At 43.3% G+C, this 24,935-nt stretch overlaps 1 protein-coding gene and 1 long non-coding RNA gene across 11 annotated transcripts in view; one reads left to right on the top strand and one right to left on the bottom strand.

The window, feature by feature from the left end:
- LOC126534050 (uncharacterized) overlaps positions 1–24,935 on the top strand; it is an 85,852-nt gene that overhangs the window by 47,912 nt on the left and 13,005 nt on the right. For 5 of the 10 annotated variants that reach the window (XR_011895773.1, XR_011895777.1, XR_011895772.1 and 2 more), the window contains 2 exons: positions 3,165–3,381; positions 24,548–24,655. Coding sequence is in view for 1 of the 10 variants with exons in the window: in XM_055072601.2 (XP_054928576.1) it covers positions 3,165–3,381; positions 24,548–24,655 (325 nt within the window). In the remaining 9 variants the exon portion in view is untranslated. The remainder of the gene's footprint in view (positions 1–3,164; positions 3,382–24,547; positions 24,656–24,935) is intronic. The other 5 variants (XR_011895778.1, XR_011895779.1, XR_011895780.1 and 2 more) reach the window with 2 other exon arrangements.
- On the bottom strand, positions 14,688–24,541 carry LOC126534073 (uncharacterized). The gene is made up of 5 exons (XR_008613166.1): positions 23,725–24,541; positions 21,325–21,467; positions 20,294–20,362; positions 19,158–19,238; positions 14,688–16,852 (listed from the first exon to the last, which is right to left on the bottom strand). It is a non-coding gene; the product is annotated as an uncharacterized lncRNA (long non-coding RNA).

The raw sequence follows: 24,935 nt of genomic DNA, 5'->3' as shown, positions 1-24,935 counted from the left end.
ATGTATTTTGTTAGGTTCGCACAGGGTGCAAATGGTTAAAAGACAGGGATAATATGTGTTTCTTAGCTTTTTCTTGTCGACGCGAAATGGCGTCATGTCGCAAAACCAGGGAAAAAAAATTGAGGTGGTGTTTGTGAAGGACGGACGTGTTTTCCCGGCGGCGACGAAACATGTTTTTGGTGCATGCTTTGAGCTTGCTTCTGTTTTTGTGCGGATATTTTTTAGCTTTTCAATAATAATGGGCAACTTTTTTTTTTGGTATGTGCGGGTATGTTTCGCGTGTATTTGGTTTTGCAGAATAGAGCGTCCTTTCGCGCCAGGTGTGTCCACACGTGCAACCATGCGGGACGTTAAGTCTTTATAGCCTTTAAATAGTAGTTTGGAAGTGGCAACACCATTAGCTGTTAGGGGTTTTAGTGTGTGTGGATTGGTATCGGGGATATTGCTTTGGTAGGAAACTGAGAGCGTGGCGGCGTGCTTGTACACGTGTGAACACATGTCATACCTAGTCTGTGCGGCATTTATTGCTTCTACAACATTGATGATAATTACTTTGTCACATTTTAAGGATTTATATTCTGCACGTATGAGCCTTTGCTAGAAGGCACGTGGTCTGAAAGCTTCAACGTTTGCATTAAAAAAAGCTAAATGCAACACATGGTAAGAAAGACGGTGTGCGGAAAGTGTGCGGAAAGTGCCTGAAGCTAGACGAGATGAGGATGAGAATGGAGAGGAAGTCGAGTCAATCGGCAGACACCATGCTGTCGATACTAGGCTAAAAAAAATGGAGGATTTCCAATATAAGCTTGTGTAACAGGTCGAACAGCTCAAAAATGAGCTAAATATGGAGCGCGATGCACGGAAGGCGGTGCAAAAGGGACTTCAGGCAGCCGAGGAAAAGCGGAACAGGGCCGCCGTCATGAACGAGAATGGTCGTGACGATAAAACACAGTCTCCCGATGTGAGAGGACGGGGAGTGTCAACAAAGCACGTGGAATACGTGCAACATGTAGAGGGGGTAGCAGGAAAGAGTTGCACTCACCTTGATGCGGCCACACAGGAAAAGTAGAAACGCCGGGGTCAATTCCCCTTGTGAAGTCCGAATCACGCAGAAAAGGATGACAAAGAGAACCAGGAAGAGGCCTCGGCAGTAGCAGAGAGTGAAAGGGTGATTATAGCCGGTGACTGAAACCTGGCTAGGTGCCCAGAAGCAATTGTGGAGAGGATGAAAGGTGACCAGAGAGTGGCGGTAGGTACATTTCCAGGACGGAAATTGGGCGCCATCATGGAGGGAGCAAAAGCAAAGCTCGCGGGAAATGCCCACGGACGCAACCTTGTCGTAGCAGCAGGTAGACTAAATGACGTCCTAAACAGAAACGAGGCAAGCCCCGCGTTTAGCGAAGGGGGTAGACGACTTGTGCGATCTGTTCCCTGAGGTGCAGACCATGGTGTGCACGGTACCGGAGGTGCCTGTACGTGACAGCAATGTACAAAGAGCCGTAGTGGTTGCTAATGAGGCTATATGGACAACGGCGAAGTGAGAATGTGTGGTGGTTTTCTACGAGACGGGATCCACTTCAATCACAGGCTGGACGAAAAGTAGGCTGGCGACGTACGGTTGCATTATTGGGGGGGACCGCGGGCGCTCAGGTGGCAAGTGTAGATAGTATTGAAGAAGGTGCCCCGAGAAACCTCACAATAAAATCGCCGTCAATGACAGAAAAGAGACGAAAACAAGGAAGAGAGCTCGCCATGGAATAGGATACATAAACATGCAGTGCGGCAAAAGAAAGGAAAATTGGGTAGAGATTCAGGAGGAGTTAAATAGAGAACACATAGAGATTTATGTGGTAACATAAATGCACCTTAGAGATTCGGAAGAACCGCCAGTGATTGGGAACTATGCTTCGGAAAGGTGCAACAGAACTAAATAGGAAAGAAATGGAAGGGGAGTCGGAATGCTTATCCATCAGGGAGTCAAATGGAAAAGGGTAAATTTAAAATGTCAAGAGCACGTTTGGTTATCATGTACAATGAGTAGAGAGAAAACGTGGCTGGACATGACGTATTTGTGGACCGGAAATAATTGCATAGAGAAGAATGAAGATTTAGTAGAATTCCTAAGTACTGATATTAAGGGATTCGGTAATGATGCCGAAATTATCCTATTAGGTGACATGAGTGTCCACATGTAGGATCTAGATCTCTATACCGAGAACAGCGAGAAGTCAATGCTAGATCTCTGTGAGCAACATAACCTCGTTATCTGTAATACAGCGCCAGTGCTGTGTATTTGCTCTAATGTATAAATTTTATGACAGGAGGTCCCCTTTCCGCCACATGTTCTGGGACCTTCTTCTGTATACTTGTGTAAGCATGTGTATCTACTTATTAAAGAAATAAACTGAAACTGAAAAAAAGTTTGATGCGCAGACCACGTGGGATGTGGGAAACTCGCAGTCGACCATTGGTTACTATCTGATGGCAGAAGGAATTCGTGATAAGATGAGAGAAATGGTCATTGACGAGGATGGGTATAGCAGCATAGTGAGTGACCATAAACGCATCAATTTGAAAATGGGATACGTAGTTGGGAAAGAAAGCAAGGAGCACCAAATGGCCAATCCAGATTTGATCGCTGAACAAATAACAAATATAGTCACAACAGCCGGGGAAGAACTTGGCAAATGGGTAGGCACGGTGTGGGAATATAGTGAGCGTCTAAGTGTAATAACGACAGAAATACAGAAAGAGAAGCGACATGCACACCGGAAAGGAAAAAAAAACGACAACAGAAAAGCTTGTTCAAAAGAGAGAAATGAGAGGCAATCGCCGAACGACAGAAAACATCCCGAGAACACTAGGCAGGCAAAACACAAACCGCAGTTTCTGCAGGATGAAGTAGTAGTAGTGAGCAGTCGGTAGGCAAAACTCTGGTGTCGGTGATTGCCCACGTTGTACACACATGACGAGGGCAGAGTTCGGCCAGCGAGTGGTGGCAGACTTTGCTCGGGACTTACGCGAAACCACTGTGTTTAATGATCATGCTCACGCTTTCTAGATTTGCGCCCGTGAATCACTTCTCGCGCTATTAGCAAAGCAAGTGATACTGCAAGTCGAGTGTAAGGCAGCGTTTATTTGTACGTTTTTCTCCCACTTCCCAGAAGAATGAAATTCTCTGCCGACCTTGGAGCAATTGTGAACCCATTGCTCGTGCTGTTGCTTCTTGCCTGGATCCAGTTGAGCCGAGCGAAGCGTCTCAATACGATGGACCCGGACAGCCCAGAAGCCTACCAGATGGCTGAGTACGCCGAAATAACGATGTCAGAAGACGGTGACGTTGTCAACCGAGTGTCCAAAGTTCGACTAGTATTCTGGAACGTGAGTAAATATATAAGTGCATCCGGTTTCTTTTGCCACCTTAGCGTGTTACTCTATTAAATATTGCAAATTTGGCGGACACACACGACGAAATTTCAATACAAGTAATACTAGCAAGATTAGGAGCTGCCGCTGCACGTTTTTGAAGTTCTGCAACACAGCTTCTAATATGGATGGATGGATGCTACGAGCGACCCTGTTGAAACGGGTCGGTGGTTTGGGCCACGAAGGTGTTTTTTTTTACTCTGCGAAATGTCTTGCCTGTCTTACCGTTTTAACGGACGAACATTTCCCGGCATCAAACTTTGCTTTTGTAGACCCCCGTTCTTTGTCATTTGTTTATCTGCCACCAAACCTGCAACCATCTTTTACTAAACTGTGTGGTGGACATGCTTACTTTCCCCCTGCTTTCTATGAACCCAGGGACTTCAAGTAGGCCAGCGGAGTGTAAACCGAAGGCCGCGTATATTATACCTTTACATTCTAATAAAATATGTTTCACCATTTCCTTAGCAACCACATGTTCCTTCTTTCTTTGTGTACCTCTCTTTACAGCTACGCCTTCTCAGGCATCCTGATCTCTCTTCGACAAATAAAAAAGCTTCCCTTAGAGTTATCCTCTATTGCTTCTTTCCTGATTTCGTTTTTTCCTCTTAGGTAGTTACTGATAGCAGGTTTCTTTTGTATTTCCGACGCCCATGAGATTGTCTCAGCCTTTCTAACTGCGTTTTACGTTCTTTGCTTCCATGTTGCTTGATAAACTGACGCATACTTGCTGATAAAATTCCTAGTTCTTTTCATTCGCTGGGATTCAGTGTTTGTTCCTATACGAACACCTGAACTCTCTCGCCATTTACTTCTTTTAAAATTCCTCACTACGTTTTCGAAAGCAATCTTACTCTGAGCTTCGCTCACTGCAAAACTTGTCTAGCCTATATCTCCCTGCACAGCTTCATTTGTAGCGTTCCCGTGGACGCCCTATGCGAGGCTTCCGCATTTCAAAATGTAAGTACAAGAACCGTTACACCTTTCCACATACCGCGGAGCACCTCCTGCCTATTGCATCCTCATAGAGCTAGGTGTTTCATTAGGACCGCAGTTGAGTTTTCCTTTCCTGCTATTGTTATATCTGGTGTTTCCATATATGTATTTCCCTAGTTATTTCATGTACCGAGGTGTTTGTCGTCTTTTTATCTAAACTATTTCTTCACCCTATATTGTCACTCTTCGTTGTCTTTATTGAATACCATAAGATTTCATTTTGTAATGCTAAATTTCTAACCTAAAATCTCATCTTCTGTCCGCAGAGATTATCCGAATGTTGCATATCACTTTGCCTTTCAGCAAGCAACTGAATGATACCCGCATAAAACAAATCTGGGAATTGTTTCTCAACTTTCGTGCCCCCGTGTTTGTATGACAGATTACACATTATGACGATTCCTCCTAGCGCCCTTTCCGTCCTTACAATATAAAACACAAACTGCGGGGATAAAGGCAACCCTCTCTTGGTTCCTTGGTGATATCAACACAAATGGTATTTTCTAGGTAACTTTCCATCAAAAGATGTATAGAGTCATTGCATAAGCCTTTCCCTTCTAGAATATCCCACAGAATGTTGCAGTTAAACATGTCACATGGTTCGCTAAAGTCCGAAAGACCTATATAATGCTCTGGCATCTTCTTCAGATATTTCAGTAACCTCAGTAAGAAAAAAAGTTTTCATCGAGACGCCTACCGACTGTGAAGTCATTCTTAAGTTCTCCTAATATTGATACGAGTTCTGCCAATGCTTACAGCTTTACTTTATTTGCCGGTATTGCTAACCTGTATATTACTGATTTAATGGACAACAATCCACACGAGTGAATTCTATATTTCGTCCTCGTCCCTCTATAAAATAAATTAATTGTACTTCTTCGCCCACTTTTTGGTATGTGCCTAACTTGTAAGCGTGTTTCTAATGCTTCCGACAGAGCTTCCTTACTGTTTGGTCCTGTTTCATTAATCAGCCCGACGGGAAGCTCGTCTAACCCTGTGGCTGTGCACTTAAGAATTTTGTGTGCGGCTTTCCGCCACTCGAAATTTCTGACCACTTGATCCTTTTCTGTGTGTTTCTCCTTCGTGCTAATTTTTCTCTCAGAATCGACATCGTCATTACCTTTAACTAATTTGACGGGTATTTTTCGGACTTAATTTAATGCTGCGTCCCCTTGGGGTTTGTTTCAATCTTTGTCTAGGATAGCTTTCTGCCTGATAGTTAATGCGGTTTCAAAATATTCTTGGTTTAACCGTCTTTTTCTTTTCTATTTCTGACAACCAACGTTCAGTTGCACCTTTAATCTTTGCTTGAACCGTAGATTTTGTTGTTCCCGCACATTTCCCACTTTCTGTCGGCTTCATCCTGCAGCAACTGCGCTTTTGTTGCTTGCCTATGCTCTCGCGATGCTCTCTGCAGTTCATGAATCGCTTCCCATATCTCCTTGTTCCATGAGCTTCTAATTTTTTCTATCTAACAAACATGTTTGATTTTCATTCATTACTTTTGCCTTTATTGCACTTAGAAGCTCACGATAATTTAACTTTTTGCTTGGCTTTGTCCCAAGTTGTGTGTCTGCTCTTGTGACAATATTTGTTATTTGCTTTTCGTTAAAATATAAACTGATCATTCCATGCTCCTTGCTCTCTTTCCTAACTACATACCCCAGTTTCAAAATTATGCTTTTATGGTCACTCGTTATGTTGCTATACCATTCGTCGTCAATGACCACTTCCCTCAACATATCAGAAATTCCTTCCGTTCTCAGAGAGCGATCAATCTTCAATTGCTTATTTCCGGCTTTCCATGCGATCTGACAGCGACATTTAGGCCCCGCAATAATAAGGTAACGGTGCTCCCAGAGATCTAGCTCTACCTTCGAGTTGTTGCCTCTAAACAAACTAGGTCCTGCGTGTCGGCATCCAGGTCACCTGGAAAAATAACTTCAGTACTTTTACCGAAACCCTTAATTTCACCATTTAAGTACTCCACTAACTCTTGATTCTTATCTCCCCATTTTTTTTTCTGTCCGCGAATACGTTACGCTCAGCCAAGTCTTCCTTCCGCTCACTATGCCTGATTTCGAAAGGTGCTCTTGACACTTTAAATTTAACCTTTCCCAATTGGCTCCTTGATGCATGAGCATGACGTGTTCTCCCTCCTTTTCTCCCTCAGTTATTCCGTTACATCCTTTCCGAACATAATTATGGATCACTTGTTGTTCTTCAAAGTGTCTAAGATGTGTTTCGCTAGCCGCTTACACACCTATTTGTTCTCGGTATAGCTGCTCTTCAACCTCTAACCATTCTGCCTTTTTTCTGCCGTCCTGCATGTTAATGTAGCCTGCTGCACGGCGACTTCTCTTCAGTCCTTTTTTCCCCCTTTTTTCTTTTCTTCTGACGATAATGCTAGTCTGCGGTTCCCCTAAGGAACCTTCTTCATTGCTACCTAACCTTACCTCTTGAGCGCCCGCTGGCGTCCCAAGAAAGCTATTGCGCAACAAGTAGTCGCCAGACCACTTCTCCCCCTAGGCTGAAATTGAATCGCCTTTCTTCCAGTTTAAAACCATCATACCTTCTCACTTGCCTGCTTACTTCCACAATCTCGAAACCTTCTTCTCGACTCACTCTTCGTACCGCTTCATTGTCGACCGCAACCGCTCTTTGTACGTTACTGTCACGTACAGGCACCTCCAGCACCGTGCATACCACAATCTGCACCGAGGGGACAACTCGTCTAAGTAATCTACACCCTTCGCCTAACGCTGGGCCAGTCCTGACCCTTTTTCTGAGCTGTTCAGCACGCCGTTTAGCATGTAAACATCCTCGATACCAAAACAGACGTATAAAAGAAAAAAAAAACGACTACCTAATAGCCTTGCCACTTGCAACCTACTATTTAAAAAATAAGATACTTGAAGTCCCACATGGTCGCTTACGTTCAAGCATGTGGCACAAAAGCACGCTCTAACTGTACTACAAAAATATGTATTGATAGACACACGCACACATAAACACACACACACAAAAAATCAAACCAATAAGCAGCTTTGTCCCTTTCAGCGTACTATTTAAAGGCTACAAAGAATGCCAGCAAGTTTGAAGACAGAGGCAAGGTCAAATCATGCACAATAAAATGTGTATTTTCTTCGCTGCCATGAAGTCCTAAAAAACACGCACGTCCGCCGCAAACATCTCCGAGGGCATTAGTAAGTGCTGCCATCTACACTACAGTGACGAAAGCTAAACTCCGGAAAGCGCGGCGGGTACCTCACGTGAGCGCTGTCACCAATACAGGTAAGCTATATATATATATCGCGGGTTTAAGTCAGTTTGACGCCACAACGAAGCAAAACAAAATGTAGCAAGCTGTTAACCGCAACTTTCTTATTCAGTAGCCACTAGGCAGCTTTTATGCCTTAGGATTTTAGTTTGCGCTTGCGAAAAAGTTGCTATGTCGCAGAAATACAACCATGTGCACCGGAGTGTACTTTAGTCGAAAAAGGGTGAACTGCACCCTAAACCATGTCATAGCCTCACAATTACATTCGACAGTCAAGATAGGAAAATGTTCGATAGCGACGATGACCTTTACTGCATGTACCCTTTTTATTGAAACAAGTATTTTGAGGGAACCAGTGTTTGCCCTATCTAAAGGTACGCTTTTCGGATATCTAAAGGCGTGCTTTTGTGTGTAAAACCGGCGCCAATGAGATTAAAAAACATATTTCCCTGTAGGATGCATAAAATCACCAATTAATAGGGATATCTTCTTATCCTGATTTTATTTTTGCCGTTTGTTGAAGCTGGCGCTGTTGTCTTTTCGTACTTCACACGTTGAACTACGTGCCAAGGAAAAGAAGGATATTGCTTGCTAGAGAGTCTAGCGCAGGCTCTCAAGAAGAGGAAAATTCTATGTATGAGACAGATGATGAGCACTCCAAACGTACCGAGGGAATTATTTAACAGAAGTCGAGTCTCAAACATTAGCGACATGGAATTTCAGTTTCCGATCAGGGCGAGCTTCCACAATATATTGCAGATCTTCATGGCTGCTTCAGCATTTCCAATGTCTTTTTCCCAAACTTTTTAATTATGATCACTAAATATGAAAGCAGCCCGCGAAAGCCGTTCTGTTCCAGCGCACAAGACATCCAAGTGCTTAGAGGAATGTGCAGGCGGATGTCAAATATTCGAATGAGAGACGCAAAGTGGTACTTGGTTTAAGCGGCCAGCATTATTCAAGGAGAGACATGAAAAAAGTCCGACTTCTGCGCGGGTATATAATGGTATATAATATGCCCGATTGCCTCAGGCTATGTATAGTCGGATACACCTTTGGTCTGCAGTGAAGCCCCGCCCGCACCCTCATAACCGCCAGCCAATAATCCTGCGCGAGGCTTCAGATATTTCGTAATTCAAACGTTCCCCGTTACCTTAGTGAGGTGGTAAGCACAAAAAATAAAACTATAAGCGCGCAATCTTATACGTTTTGTTTATTATAAGTAATGCATACACGGATCCGTACCTCATGAATATCTGTTCTCGATAACTCACTCCTCGTGTGTGTCGCCGCTGGGGGACTGGAATAGAGGCTGGAAAGCGAGCGGTATTTATGGAGGGAGGCGGCGGCACTCATTGGCAACGAGAACTGTGGAGACGAAAGTTAAAAAAAAAAAGTAAATTGTGGTGTCTTACGGGCCAGAACCACAATCTGATTATAAGGCACGCCGTAAAGGGTGGGACTCCGAAATATTTTCGACCACCTGAGGTTTTGTTACCTGCAGCAAAACCTAAGTACACGGGCATTTTCGCATTTCGCCCCCCCATCGAAATGAAGCCCCCGTGGCCGGGATTTGATCCCGCGACCTCGTGCGTAGCAGCCCACGGCGGGTGAAGGGGTAGTTACGAGGTCGGAATGAGGCTACTCTGTAGCATCAAGTAACGTCATGCTCGAGTGCCTCGGCAATGTATGTAAATTAGGAAATACAAAAGAAAAATATACGCAGGCAGTAGACATGTGCGACAATACAGGATCGCAGCTCAATTTCAAGCCCACACTTTAAAATAATTTACACCCTTAAATGTGAAAAAGGGTGTAAATATGTCTATAACTCACTCCCTTAGGGCGTCAGTTATATATATCACACCCTAGGGTGTGAGTAATATATAAATTTACACTCTTGTTACTTATAAGGATGTAAATTATTTTACACTGCAACTCTACTATCGTCTGTCCGGGTGTGTTGCGCACTTGTCTTTCCTTCGCCTTCGACGTTGTTTATAAAGATGCCTTCTGAATACATGCGTAGTCTAACCGAGGCAGAAAAGTAGAAACTTCGTGCAAAAGCAGCTCGGCGTCGTTACACTGGCAATTTACGTATGTCGGGTGGCGAAGCAGACGGTAAACGTGCCTGCGAGTGAAGAAAAAAAGCCACATTATGCAGTATACGGCGACATTATCGCGGCCTACAAGCTAGAATCATCGGAGGAAATTACAGAAATAACTCAGCAATCTCATTCGGAAATTGATGAAATATGTGCACGTTAGGAATGTAATAGACCAATCGTCCCGTATTATTATTATTTTTTTTTTGAGGGATCACTGGAGCATTAATTTCATGCCTCATTGTGCAGGTGATTTTCATATGCTTGTGAGATTTCTCACCTGATTTCAGTGACTCCCTTTTAAAATATTTTTGTTGTGGTAACTTCTTTACAATTGGCAGGGAGCCTCTGAGATCTGAGTACCTGCAGATCAAATGCTCATAGGGGATCCTGAATATGAGAAAGAAATTTATACATGCATAAAGGCGGGTTGGAGCGCACAAGTCACGCATCACCGAATAAATACAGGGAGCTTACCGCGGTTGCTAAAAAAAAGTCTACAAATATTGCATTCTGCCGGTACCACCTGAAGGGGCAGAGACTTGGGAGGCTAACAAAGGAGCATAATAACAGCTTAAGGACGGCGCAAAGAGCGACGGAACGAAATATTTTCGACCTAAAATTAAGATACAGGATGACAGTGAATTGCATCAGAGGTCTAACGGAGATAGCCGATATTCTAGTTGACATTAAGACAAAAAGATGGAGCTGACTAGGCTGTGTAATGCGTAGGGCAGCGAAATAGTTCACCCTTAGAGTTGAAGAATGGGTGCCAAGGGAAGCGAAGCGCAGTCTGGAAGGCATAAAATAAAGTAGGGTGATGAAATTAGAATATTTGCAGGGGGAACATGGAATCCGCAATGTCAAAACAGGGCTAATTGGAGATCGCAGAGAGAGACGTTCGTCCTGGCGTGGACATAAAATAGGCTGATGATGATGTTGAATTGGTCTATGGCGAAAACTGCTCGAAAAAATTGTGCAAAAGGCAAAGAATAATAAAAATAGAAAATAATCGAGCATTTCGCGGACGAACAACATAGCAGAAGGTAAGCACTCGCGAAAAAGAAAGTTATTTGTCGGTTTATTTCGAGACGAAAGGTGAACTTGAACTACCGTAAGTTTGTTACTGGTAAAGTAGATTGAGTAGAAACTAATAGTAAAACAGATTGTGGCAGATTGGAAATATAACATAAAGGTTAATCGGTTAAGCCATTTGTCTGGAAAAAGGGTTCGACGATAGAATATTTATGTCACACGAACTAGTCGTGATTATTCTCCCGTCAATTAGGAGGCGGCGGAAAGGGTGGGGAGACGCGGGACGGGCAGTTTGCGCGGAGCGACTGTGTCATTTGTAATATTCCTTTCTTTTTGTTTCACACGTGTAACGTCGAATGGTAGTACCGCATCAAAAAAAAAAAAAAAAAAGAAAGAGAGAAAGAAGTGTTTACATCAATTTTAGCACATGCAACTTGCATCTGTGAAACAAAAAAGAGCAATAAATTAATTTTCAGCACGGAGAGAATCAGCATACACTCTAAAAACTAAGGGAGTGCCGGGCACTCTCTTTGAGGGAGTAGCTGCTTGTCCCATATTTCACTCTCTTTTCGAGAGTAGATCGACCCTCTTTGAGAGAGAGTAGGTCAACTCCTCCTGACAGAGTTTTGTTACTCCACCGCAAGGGATTGCTAGTACTCTTCCGCAGAGTGATAATACTCTTCCCACAGGGAGTGCTAGTACTCTTCCGCAGAGTGCTAATACTCTCCCCGCAGGGTTAATAGTACACCGCCAGACCGAGTACTTCTACTCCCCCAAACAGAGTGCTTGTACTCCTTCAGAACAGAGTGCTAGTACTCTTCCCAATACCCTCTTAGCCAAGTCCTGGTCACGCATGCAGGCAGGAAATCAGATCAAATTAGGGCCGCTGATATACTGTTCCCTAGGCGGCTCCTCAGAGACACTGGCCCGATTCCAAGCGGCCTTCAGAATAGGCGTGAGCAAAGTTATGCAGGATTTTAAAGTCATTTTTTCCTGGCTATTTGCTGCCTACCGTGAGGCGTGACTGCTCTGAAGCGGCCTATGCGTATGCGTCACGAACGCCACTGAGGAGAAAAAAAAAAGCGAATTAACACTTAATCTGCAAACATCTTCGCAAATTACACAATCAGGAGTCACACAATCTAATTAGAATACAATTGTCAAGGGAATCACATACTTATCAAGAATCACAATGCTCTATACATCATGTGGATTCGAACCCGCGTACACTCCCATTTGTACAATCCAAAACACACATCATAACCATTACACCACAGCGCCGCCACGCCCAGTCGTGTTCTTTTAGAGGTTATATATATACCAAACGTATTTGATGAATCGGCTGTGGTGGGTGGGGTTTCTCTGCAGTGTGCTGTGCTGTTGTGTACTGGAATACGTGTGCGTTTGCATCATTTCCATTCCTTGCTACGACTAACGAAGGAAGACAACGTAGACGACAACGTGAGAACTATTCACGGCTTGTCGTCACCGCAGGAAAATAACAAATGTGCCGTTCAGCTCATGATCGAGTGCTTCTCCAGTCCATGTTCTCCAAAATACGCGGATACAAAGTATTGCGCCAACCATCCACGTATGTGAATTTAATTCGCGCGTATACTGGTGAGCAACTGCGACGCCAGTACCAGGCATTTCGACGTGCCTCACGCTGCCGTGTAGGCGTTCTTTTCAAGTGCATTAGTTTAGAGTTTGGTTCAGTCCGCTGTGAGCTGTTGTCCTGCATTAGCAGCGGATCGTTAGCGTTTTGAAGCGCATGCATTCCAGCATTTGGAGACTGCTTATGCCGATAGCCGCGTCAAATGCATTGGCACGCATGTTTAAATGACTAATGTGCCCACTTGTTACGCGTGCACTGCTCGTATCCTGTGGCAGTGCTCGTTCTAAAAGCTTCGAAGACCATCTACACTCATGCGTGTGTTCAATTTATATATGCACAGGATGGACTTGCCGGCTAGTTGGTTGAGCATTTTAGAAGAAACAGCGCAACACAAGGACGACGCAAAAACATGCCACACCACGAAGCGCTGGTGTGGTTGATGCTTTTTTTTCGTCCTTGTGTTTGCGCTGTTTCTTCTTCCACGATACACGCACACCACAGGTACGCGAAAGTTTAGGAGCATAAGTGGTTAACTCTGTTTTCCCCGTTTTCTCTCAGTGTCAATGGCACAGTGCGTTGCCCGGAATTGTGCACGCTTACCCCCATATGCAGAAATGCATCGTAACTTGAAGCCCATGCTTGACTTGATCTAAACGACGCAAGTCGTGAACGCACCAAAAGAAAGGCAGTGAGCGTCTTGGGGGACGTTCGCACCAGGCGTCGTTTATATCAAGTCAAGCATGAGCTTTGTATTAAGATACATTTCTGAATACGGGGGCTAGACATCTGCTTCTTCCAGAAAATGTCGAAGAAACGCCCGCCAAAACCAGGCACATTCGTAAACTTAACTAGGCAATACGAAGCTCCATAGAAAAAAAGAAGAGTGGTATTAAAAGCTTTCAGTATTTTTCTTTACTCCAAAATAGTTGCGCTCTCGTGGCTTCACTGTACAGAGATAGTGCAGCGTTAGCTAGAAAGCATGAATTTCCTAACTCCATGCCAAAATAAGCTTGTAAAATTATTTAGGTGCTAGAATCCAGGGTTTGTAGCGATCCTTGAAAATCCTTTATTTCTAAAATGCCATTTTCAAGGCATTGAAAACCCTTGGATTTTTAGAAGTACTGGAAAGTCCTTAAACTTGTACACTTGGCTAGACTTAGCAGACATTGCCAAGCGCTTTTTTTCCCTTCTGTGACACTCTTTCGCATGTCACAGAAAATTGTCTCTGGAGGTAATAGAAGGAAAGCGACATCCTTAAAGTTGAAATTACAAAGGAGCTGCAGATACCAGTTTTATGCACATGGAACCGGCGACAAATGTGCTTGGAGGAGCAGAAGCAGGAAGCTCAACAGTTGAGGCATTCGAAGAGAAGCCGTGAAGAGTAAATTGAGAGCGACAGACACAATAAAAAGAAATTAGAAATGACTATTGCTAATTTGATGGTGAAAAAAGCTGAGGCAACAGATGACATCACATACACTGTCAAACCAAACAGTATTCAAAAACTGCAAATGTTGCAGGTCCAAGTAGTTAATTGTGCTATTGCAGAAAAACTTTGAGCGCTTTCTTGAAATGCTTCCTTGTGTGCGTTTAGTGGTGGGCGGTGAAAGGCAAATTAGCAGTCTTTCAAATGTTTGAAATCACTGAAATGCGATTTGTTTTGTTTTCTTTTGTTTGCATTAAAGTTAACGGTGTTCTTGAACAAGTTATTGCCTGTCCAAACTACTACACACATTGCACGAGGTCCTTGAAGTTACTGTGTCGGGGGCCTCGAAAGTCCTTGAAAACCATTGAATTTTTTTCTTCAATATTGCTACGAACCCAGTAGAACAACTGTCATGGAGTAAAAACCTTGGCTGAACAGGGGCTTAGACGCAGAGCACAGGAAGACTAGAAATGCAGTAGTAGGCATGGAGGGCCCTGAAAAAAATGTGCCACATCCGCTCGTCTGCCTTATGTTTCTGCACCGACTGTCACATTTTTAATAGAAGTGCACTTTCTGTTCTACTCCAATAAACGCAACATTACGAACTCCAGTGTGGGGCAGTCCTTCAGCCAGTGCAGAACTTTTTCTGTACATCCGAGTCAGCTCTGTCATTTTTCCAGCATTGTAGTACAAGATTTGTTAAACTGGTTTAGCAGAATATGAGCAATATACTCTTAAATTAGCTGTTTATTTGTATGCACAAGTTCAGGTCCTCAGTTTGGTTGCATGACAAATTGCCATACCTCAATAGATACAAGAAACAATTTTATTACAGTTTAATAAAATCCAAACAGTAATAATCACAACAATATAATGACACACATTTCTTTTGGTACGTATACAGCCCATGTCTTGGCAGTGTATAAGTTCAACTATACACCGCAAGTACTGTGTCCTGACCACTATTATTCACATGTGTAAAACCATCACAGCAATTCAACAAATATCACAGTAATTAGTGACATACACTTTGTAACTGCTTTACATGAGCATAATGTATACAAATGGTCCCTGTGTACCTACACATGACTAGTGCCACCCGAGTACTATTACTCACAGGTGTAAAACCAACAAAGCAGTTCTTTAAAAAATATCACAGTGCTTAGTGACGTACATGCTGTAACTCCCTTGTAGAAACTTAATACAAACACGTGAGGACACAGAAAGCTAGCAGTGGGCATACATGGGAATACCACCGCCTCAATACTAATTCACATGTGTAAAACCAACCAAGCAGTTCTTTAAAGAATATCACAATGCTTAGTGACATACATTTTCTAACTAGCTTATATAAGCTTTATACAAACATGAGGACATACACAAAGCTAGCGGTGCACCCGCATAGAAGTGTGGCCATCTGAACACGATTATTTGCAAGTGTAAGCTCAACAGAACAGTTCGTTATAGTGACGCACATTTTGTAACTGCCTTATACAAGCTTAGTGCAAGCACAAGAATGGAGAAAAATATAAATTAAAAACTTGCTCTATGCATACACAAACAGATCAACACAAATGGTAAACACCGCTTTGAAGACAAATGTGACTGTGGCAAAGCGCAGTGCTGTGCCGGTTGAAATTGCCACCTACAAAAGTATTGAGCAATGCTTAAACCACAGGCAATAAAGTGCTGAAAGACTGCGTCTCTAACGTAACTATTTTAATTCAAATTTCTTGAATATAGGGCTCGCTTGCAGATAAGGCATCTGATCCAACTGACCTGATTTTACACCTGCTACATGCATACAATGCACTCAGATTTAACTGGTGATAATAATTATAAAAGGCATTTAAAAACTTGATAGTATGATGAAGATGCATGACTAGAAAAGTTCTGTCCCCCTCGTACTTGTTAAAAAGGTGTAAGTACGACACATGTTCTTTTTTTCCTCAATTTTTGCATTAATGGACAGCTGGGAACCTCGAACCGACACAAAAAAAAAGATACTGCTATGTTAATAGTGTTATGAATAATTTTTTGTGAAAGCTTTTTTACAGACAAGTTGCAGTCCCGTTTCTGGAGGTTGAGCTGTATCTTGCAAAATAACTTGAAAAGTGGTCACATGGGAGCATGACACTATATCATAATGTTAGTTTCAGTTGACTCTCTTGCCCTACAAGTCACTGCTCACTGTGGCCAGTGATGCAACAGCAGTGTCTGTGTGATTTTCATCACACTTCTTTCCTATGCCATTGTTACCAGAGTTGGCGGCACATAGATACCCAAATTTCGATAGTGTTGCTTTCTCAGGTGGTTGCTTTTGATTTGCTCAATATCAGTTGGCAATTCAGCTGCATCAAACTTCTTTTTTACCTCTTCAACAACAACATCAACAACAATCTTATGACACCTGTGTTGTCCTTCTAGTTGCCTACAAAGACCAGTCAATCTAGCAACAACACTGACAGTCTCTACTATCTTGTAATGGGGGAGAGGTGTGTCCCACCATGTGTTCGACATTGTTGTCACTATGTGGGCTGGCTGGGGAGGCAACAACTGTAATATGTTTGCATTTGCATATATTAAAGTGATGCTTGTACTGTGTTATAACACCTAACTTAGTCTTGCACTTGCTGCACAATAACACTGGCTCACAGTCGTGGTGAAAAGCTGTTGTATGTTGAGCAAATGAGTTGTATCCACTACAAAAAAAGTCAGTGATAGCACACATGTTGCTCTACCAGGCCTGGTGTGGTTCCTTCTGACACTGCTGCTGATGCTGACGCGCTGCTGCTTGCCTCGTACACTGTTGCAGCTGCAGTAGACATGGCAGTCTCTGTATCTATTGCTGCCGTGTCATCTGTCATGGTAACTTCCAAGTGGTATCGGGCTCACTTCTGCAACAGAGATGTTGTTTGCCCCTTGAGGGCTCTCATGATCAGGGCCAATAATTTCGCAGGCATTGTCTCCTGCATCGAAGAACCAATAAGAACAGCATGAATTAATAAACATAGCTCTAAAAAGTACGGACATCAAGACTTAACCACAAGCTTTGCACATAAGTGACCGGGCTTAATGAATAATACTTGCAGGAGGAGTTACACAATTGTTTGTGTATATTACAGTAAAGCCTCATCAGAAGATATTCAAGAGGCACGGGAAACATGTCTCTCGAAACCAAAAATTTTGAGACACTGAGGAGCCAGACTAGATCACTTTATTATGCATCATCACTAAAGTATGTTTTGATATATCTGAAGGAATAAATGCTCAGGGTGGCTTAAAGGGCCCCTAAACCACTTCTCGACATTTTTTGAACATTTCAAGTAAACACGCGTATCGAAATCAGAATGCCGTCACGATCGACGAAGCCAAATGCCAGAGCACCACAATATGAAGAAAATGACCCCGTGCGCCTCTGGACTTATCCTGCACCCCCCAGTTTGTCCTGACGTCACTAGGCTGTCTCTGATGATGTCACCAGTTTCCGGTGCTGTCGATTGGTCGAACGAAAGTGTACGACTGCCGGCAAGGCCTGCAAGCAAATACACACACTCCTTCCTCGTCGCGTTGCGCGCGATGCCATTGTGGGCAGCCAATGGGGGCAAAGAACAGAAACGCCAACAGAAGGGTCTCCCTATGAGGCTCTTCAACACGAGTCACCATACAGTTCCGTTGTATTAGCGCCACCCCTCGCAGGACGACGGGCCAGCGCGGCAGCAACAGAGCTCGTTGGTGTTGGCCTGTCCCGTAACATTTGGAGGTGTACTAGGCAAGGAAAAGACGATACTGTCCATATGGCGTGTACCAGATGAAAGAGTAAAATGAGTGGGGACTACTTTTCGATAATCAAACACACGTAGCTCCACTATTACTGCACTGTTTCGAAAAATTCTCGTGGCTACCTGTTCATTGCCTTATTGTGTAGAACTGCAACACCGCAACTAAATTTCAACCTCGGTGGTTTAGGGGCCCTTTAAAGAAGACATTGACAGCTTTTTAGTGACTGTAGATTGTGTTAGCTTCCTTCCCAACTTCTGGAATTTAAACACTTCACTTTGCAAGCCTTGTTGCTCGCAGTACCTTTGAGGTGCTCTTAGACGCTCGTCAGCTTCAACTGCCGACACTTTCTGCCTTGCACTGCCCTCGTTGCCCTCCTTTTCTGGTTCATGATAAAAGAGACATGCGCGATTGACTTGTGTAAGGATTACGTGATCTTTATGCCCTTCGGAGCTCACAAGGTGCACAAAGTGAATGTGTCTGGGTTGTGTCCCTTCGAAGTAGTGAATACTTAAAAAGTCATCCTTAGTAACAAAGGTGTCTCTTGTATACAGTATTGTTAACGTGGCAAACATCGGAAAACCAATCAAACCATTTTCAGATGTCTCTTACAACCAAGTGCATCTTGTAATGAGATTCTACTGTACTGAATATTTTTCAACTATGGATCATCTGCATGTACATATATATAGTCACAAAGACATGTTGTGTGGAATGGCGAATCGGGAAACAGTTCGTACTCTTACTTTTTGTCCCTAACATAAGCAGCTGATAACAATATGATAAAAAAGCAGGCAATGAGGCTAGAATGGAACATAATCCTTCAGCTCTAAACAGTTTTTTGGGCCCACATCATTCCCTCATATGACATAAGGAAACAACTTGATTGCAGTAATGGCTGCATGTGATCTGAGTTGATTGAAACAAACTATACGTAAGGTTGTCCTGTATGTAATTTTATCAGAGTGCTTTTTAGATGTCCTGCTGGTGATCCTGGCTGCGCGATGCTTCTCATGCTTTTTGGCACGATTCCTTTTTTTCCACTCCACTTTTTTTTCAGATTTTCTCCCCTTTCCCTTCCTCCTTGTGTAAAATAGCACACTTGAAGTATCAAATCTGTTGAACTAACGTGTGTATCAAACCTGTTAACATGTGTGCTTCTCTGTGGTCTGTGTTGTATTTTTGCGCTGCACAATTCAATTCAAGATGAAAGATGGAACGTCCCTGCCTTTAGATTAATTGTGTGTGTGTGTGTGTGTGTGTGTGTAGATGTCTCTCTCATGTTTTGAAATATATGTACATTCAGGAGTGCTTGCATGCCCTTCTCTCCTGCTCCAGTGACGAAAAGGAGAGCCTGTTTATGTACCATAGTAAAAAATTCAAAGGTTTTCGCTGTGCCCATTACATCCCTTATCATATGGATCTGTCACAATACAGAGTAGCAGTGGTCCATAATACTAGCCCATCCCAACATAATTATAAATTAACACATACCGACATGCTGCAAAACAGCTGTTGCAAAGCCGCTGGTGAAGGCAATTTCCGCAGCACTGCAGTGGTACAGCAGAGTTCCACCTGTATAGTGACAAATCCATATGCGTGTTAGCAACTCAGTAGTTGCTGATGGTTTCATAAGCTTTACACTACACAATAAAGTAATCTAGACAACTTTGTTGGAACAAATGCACATAATTAGGACACCACTTAAACACTAACACGATTAATTGCCCCCAATCTCTCACTCACTAAGGGATAATACTACTGAAACATCGGTGGAGAGCTCAGATAAACACAGCCCATAAAGGACAAGCGTTCTTTGAGGAAAACAGCTATAACAGCGGTTAGTTTTCTTGATCATTTTATGTGGTAGCTTTGATTTAAATGTCATGCAGTACTATAAAATACGAAGTGCCGCATTTCTAGCAGCAGAAGGCGTCGTCAGGCTCATGGTACAACAGATTTTTGCACTGTTTGTCAGTGAGCCGACACATACAAAGAAAACCGAATTCACACATACAGATACAGTGTCAAGTGCACTTCTCCTTCTGAAAACGCAGCCACCAGTTCCAATGTTGCTGAAAGGAAAGGTTATATAAAGTGCGAGACTGCATGGAACTGCCACTTATGACTGTAAATGTATGGTCTGCTGATTGCAGAGGTAGTCACATGCTATTTCTAGTCTCTTTTAGAAGCATTACTAAAGAATAAATTAAAATCTATTCATAAGTCACGAATTTCATGCATCCACAGTTTGGCTAAATAACCTGTGAGAAAAAGACATGTTTACCTGGAATAGCAACCTTTTTTCCTGCTGCAAAACTTTCCTTCAAATTAATGAAATAACTTTACAGCGTCATAATGCGTTTCTCGCAACTACTTGCCGGCAGTGGCGAGTTAGTGTTTATATCCGACTCATTGGGCGACAATACTGCCAAACACAAATGCTTCACGAACACGAGAACACGTCCCTCGCAGAGAATAGCAACCATATATGCCTCTGTGAGACATGATCGCACCTTTGTGGTCAAAATGTACAGTAGAAGGACATCACCATCTCATTAAAAAAAAAAGCCTCCGTACAAGGCAGCCGCCAACTGCATAATGTGAAATTGCAACTGATGTCCACTTACTGGTGGCCTGTGTTTGAGTCACTTTTGGCAGTTGACTGGGTGCTGAGAAATGCACGTCCTGGGTTGTCCCTGCAAAACATACAGGGTTATGTCAAATGTTGAATATATATATATATGCCGGCATTTCATCAGTCGCAAAACAAACGAGTAAACTAATAAACAACTGTAATGTAAACAGAGTACACATCATAAGATAGGCTGTCAACTGTTCATGCATTGCGCAAAAAACCTAATGCATAGGAAAGACTATATGTATACACACAAAGCTGACACAATTTAATTCGCTCTAGGTTTTTCCGTGCAGTATATTCAAATTATTATGTCTCGTGGTTAGAGCAAAATTAGTGTAAATTACAAACTAAATTATCTACCCTGGAAACTTTTCTTCAATATGCACCTGTGCGCGCTTCGAACGAGTAGCGTTGTAAAATTTACGTACATGGCATTTAACATAGTTGCTGAACATGGATTTCCCTTGCCCTGTGTCGTGTACAGTGAGCTACATATATCTGCCCCCCCCCCTTTTTTTTTGTACTAGCCATACTGCGTGCCACTGCACCTATACGCACGTCAATAAACCTCACGACACAGAAATAAAAAAGCGCCAATCACCCATGCCTGCATGTTGTAGTGGGCCTAACCTAACCAAGCATGGGCTGTTGCTTTTTATAGTAAACACAGGCACCGTGCTCATTGCAAGTATGTATCATGTCGCTAAGCAAATATGCAATTTCATTGTACCACTATTTTTTTATCACATGGATAAATCTGTTGAGAGGCAAGACAAAAAGCAGTCACTTCTCAGAACTAATCAGCTTTCTTAAAACACATTTTTAACTTTTCAATGACACTTGCTGCTATGTGTCTCCAGAGAGCATACTTGATTTGACTTTCCAATCAGAGACATTACATAAATATACCATGTTAAGACGACTGCCTGGAGCACGTGAGAATTTTCATTTTCGTGTAACATACTGTATCTTGATTTTGTTGACATTTGGTCAAATGGTACACCCAATATACCCACATACTAGTTTTCTTGTCCAAATAACATGCCAATGTATTTTGATATTTTGGCATTGGCTCCTCTGCACTACGTGAAGTCGCGCTGCACTGGCTCTTTCACATCCTCGTGTCCTTGCAGCTGCCTTCTTGCGTTATATAAAGCGGGTGCCTGAAAAATATCGTATGCAAAAGTCAACACAAGGGCATGGTGCAAAACAACATCAAGACAGTCAAGGCCATGGCAATAAAAAAGTCTTAGCTCTTAGTCTTCCTAGTGAAATGCATGCAAAACATCCAAATGACTGCAACAGTCAACTGCTAAACTAACTTCAATTTTTAGATTTAAGCAAAAAAACAAATAAACCACAGTTCATCCTTGTTTTTCATGAATGTTAGAATACTCCTGCTAATGAATAGAATATTGGTCATTTTCAGACGTCATAGGTCTGTCATGAGTCTGGTGTATCGCAAACACCACTTGTGACACATCCTAAGCACGTGCCCAGTGTGCCCCCCCCCCCCCCCCCGCACCATCCCTGGTTGTGCCACTGCTGAAGCCATAATTTGAGGATTATAGCTGCAAACATGTTTGATGCTCAGTAGGGATGAAAATATTGTCCTTCAGCTCAATGGATATCTGGATGTGCCTATAAAAAAGGGCAACAAGGCTTGTTATGGCAAGCTTACCCACATTTCAATACTAACAAGTTCACTGCGGCCTGCATCTAAGCTTACTAAAAGGCATGAACTTATTTTCATGCATGAGGTGCGCAGTGGAGTTCATTTTTGACAGACCCGACTACTGCTGCAGTTTGAAATCTAGCATTTTAGATTCTTGTAGGCATGTAAAAGTTGCAGTTAAACCGCAGTTATTAGTTCTTTACACCAACCTATTGTTCTGTGTACGACAGACTGGTAACACGGAATTAAAGCAACATTTTATTTTGATATTTTTTCTCTACTAAAAATATTCAAGCGATAAACACATCTTGATCTGCCATGCTATAGCAAAATGCACACATTACGCTTGTAACCCCCAGAGGAAGGCTGATTTAGCTGTTCATATGACATAACTCTGACACGCCAACTCATATTAGCAAATGCACAGGCATGTCCAAAACAATGAGCGTATGCAAAGCGCCCCTGCAATTGTAATTCCACACAGCAGCCGTTATATTCGATGCCGATGCGTAACTAGCTGCTCGACAATTCACCGAGTTCGTAGACATAAGAATCCTTTCAGTTTCGCACCGCGCACGAAAACCGCAACAGGAGACAAAACCAGACCTATAATCACACCATTTCAACATGAGCAAAAACAGTTCAGTCTTAGGGTTAAACACTGTGAGAGCGATTTAGTGCGCGACGGCGACAAAACGGGCCGTCGCTTGAACAGATGGCTCGGTTCTGGAAATGTAGAAATCGTCGCTCGTCGCCCAGAAGTGCTATGAGCGACTAGCCAATAGCGCGAAGCCGGAACTGGATGTACATACATCGCTCAAATACTACCGATTGTCGCGCGGAACGAGCAAATGATTCAATTTTTATACGTGCAATGATAAGAACGTACTGCAAGACCTCCGGAAATATTTTATGCTACTTTTTATAGTAAAATACATCAACGTAAATTACTAAAGCACGCGTCACGCGTGACTGCAGCCCTCATGCCGGCAACACCGGGGAGGCGTCGCTCAAAATCGTCGCTCGCACGGAGTACGACTTGTAGGCGACGAGCGAACGCGACAGCCATCTCCGTCGCGTCGCTTGTAGCTGCCGCGCGCAAGATCGCTTATATGGGGTTTATACTTTTTTCAGCATAAAACATGGATTCCTCGTGCGTTTTCAGTAAGTTCAAGATAACGAGTCCAACAGACCTCTTGCAGCATGCAGCTGAATGCCTGCGGCAAAGTTTCTAACTAGCACTGGTGCTGCACGTAAATTCAGTGGTCGCAGATTCCCCCTGCGCGAGACACCGTCAAGCGCGCGGTTTATTTATTAAAAAAAAAGCATGCTGCCAGCAAAATGACGCCTTCTATTATGTGATTCCTTAGTTCAACAGCGTTCCGTACACAGTAGACTGCCAAACTGAATAAATTCAAACACACAAAACGCACGCTAATCACGCTCCGCATAGGCTCGGAATCACGGGCTGGTGAACTAACCATTTTAAGCGTCCTCTCGCCTGGCGTCTTATTGGACATACCGTAGTTCTGGCAGCGTTTGCGATTTTTAAAGCTCTTACGGACAACGGCAAAGTGATAAAATCACATGCAGTTATCGCGACGACTGGCTTTTTCGATTGACATCGAGAGACACAGCGCGTATGCCTAGTCCTTTGTCAATCGCGTCGGCTAAGCGCAGCGACGACTTCCTGGCGATAGCATGACATATACGGACAATGTGCACCTAAGTTAGAATTCACTTACCGTGGAGGATTTGCTGTTATATCCAAGGCATGACGAACGACTGTCGTGTTTTCGTGGCGACGCGAGATGGCTGACATACGATCTCCCTTGGCTGGCCTTTGCTGCTGCTGTGCTGCTCGGCGGAAGGATCACCTCTCTCCGGTGCTGTGTTGTTCCGCGATCTTGAGCGCGCGCGCGCGCGGTGGAGCAACTCCGAGTGAAAAAGTAGAGCGCTCGCTACGCGTTCCTTTGAACTGCGGCGGCCTGTTCTCTTAGAAGCAAAACGATGTGTTCTTTGCTCAGCGTGCATGAATGATACATTGCCATGTTCGGGGCCAGCCACCTACAGTTGAAGCAGAAGATAACGCTACGTTTTGTTTTCTATTGCCGCAAGAGTCTCTCTTTTCTATTGTCGCAAGAGTCTTTTCACTCTCTCTCTCTGAAGGGGAGAGTGAAAAGCACATTTCACTCTCTCCTTCGTGACAGAGTGAACAATGCATTTCACTCTCCTCGACATTTTGCGAGAGTAAAACGACGCTTTGAAGAGTGAACCGGCAGCTTCACTCCTGCGATACCCTTCCTAGTTTTTAGAGTGATAGTAAATGGGTATTTGTTGGGTATTTGGTTTTTTTGAACCATCTGCAACTGAAAATTCAAACCACGCAATCGAAAATGCTACTGTATGCTATGAAGAAAGTTTTCCGTGCTTAAATAATAATTTTCGGTTTTCAAACTTAACGTAGCAACAATGATATGGAAGACATTGGAGGTTTATGTCGCCCTCGCCGTCCTTTTTTCTGATACGACTCGCCGGTGCTCTAACGAAACTCATTTGCCTGCGCAGGAAGTGGACGCTGGAAAGGCGTACACACTGGGGTACCTGACGAGGCCGACGGTCTGCAGATATCCCGTGCGTGGCGAGATAGAGAGATGTACCATGACTGACCCGACGGTAGGCTGTGAAATTTTCTGTGTTGGATTAAGTGGTGCTGCTTAGCGTGCAGAGGCCACGCAGGGCTTATGAGAGCCGATGCAACTAACAGCTCTGGAATAAAAAGAAGCATGAACTCGAGGCCAATTCGGATGCCGCTGGTCAAATACACATGAAATGAAAAAAAATAAGAGAAACGCTTTTATTAGACAACCGCTGCATCGATTTGAGAGAGAAAGAAACGTTCTAGTGAGCTTGCCATCGCTAGGATCATGTCTTGTATAGCGCTTGCGCCTACTTC

This window comes from Dermacentor andersoni, chromosome 7 (assembly GCF_023375885.2).
Source record: "Dermacentor andersoni chromosome 7, qqDerAnde1_hic_scaffold, whole genome shotgun sequence".
Classification (NCBI taxonomy): Eukaryota; Metazoa; Arthropoda; class Arachnida; order Ixodida; family Ixodidae; genus Dermacentor; species Dermacentor andersoni.
The sequence above is the reverse complement of the archived record's forward strand: the minus strand, read 5'-3'. Positions and strand labels throughout refer to the sequence as shown.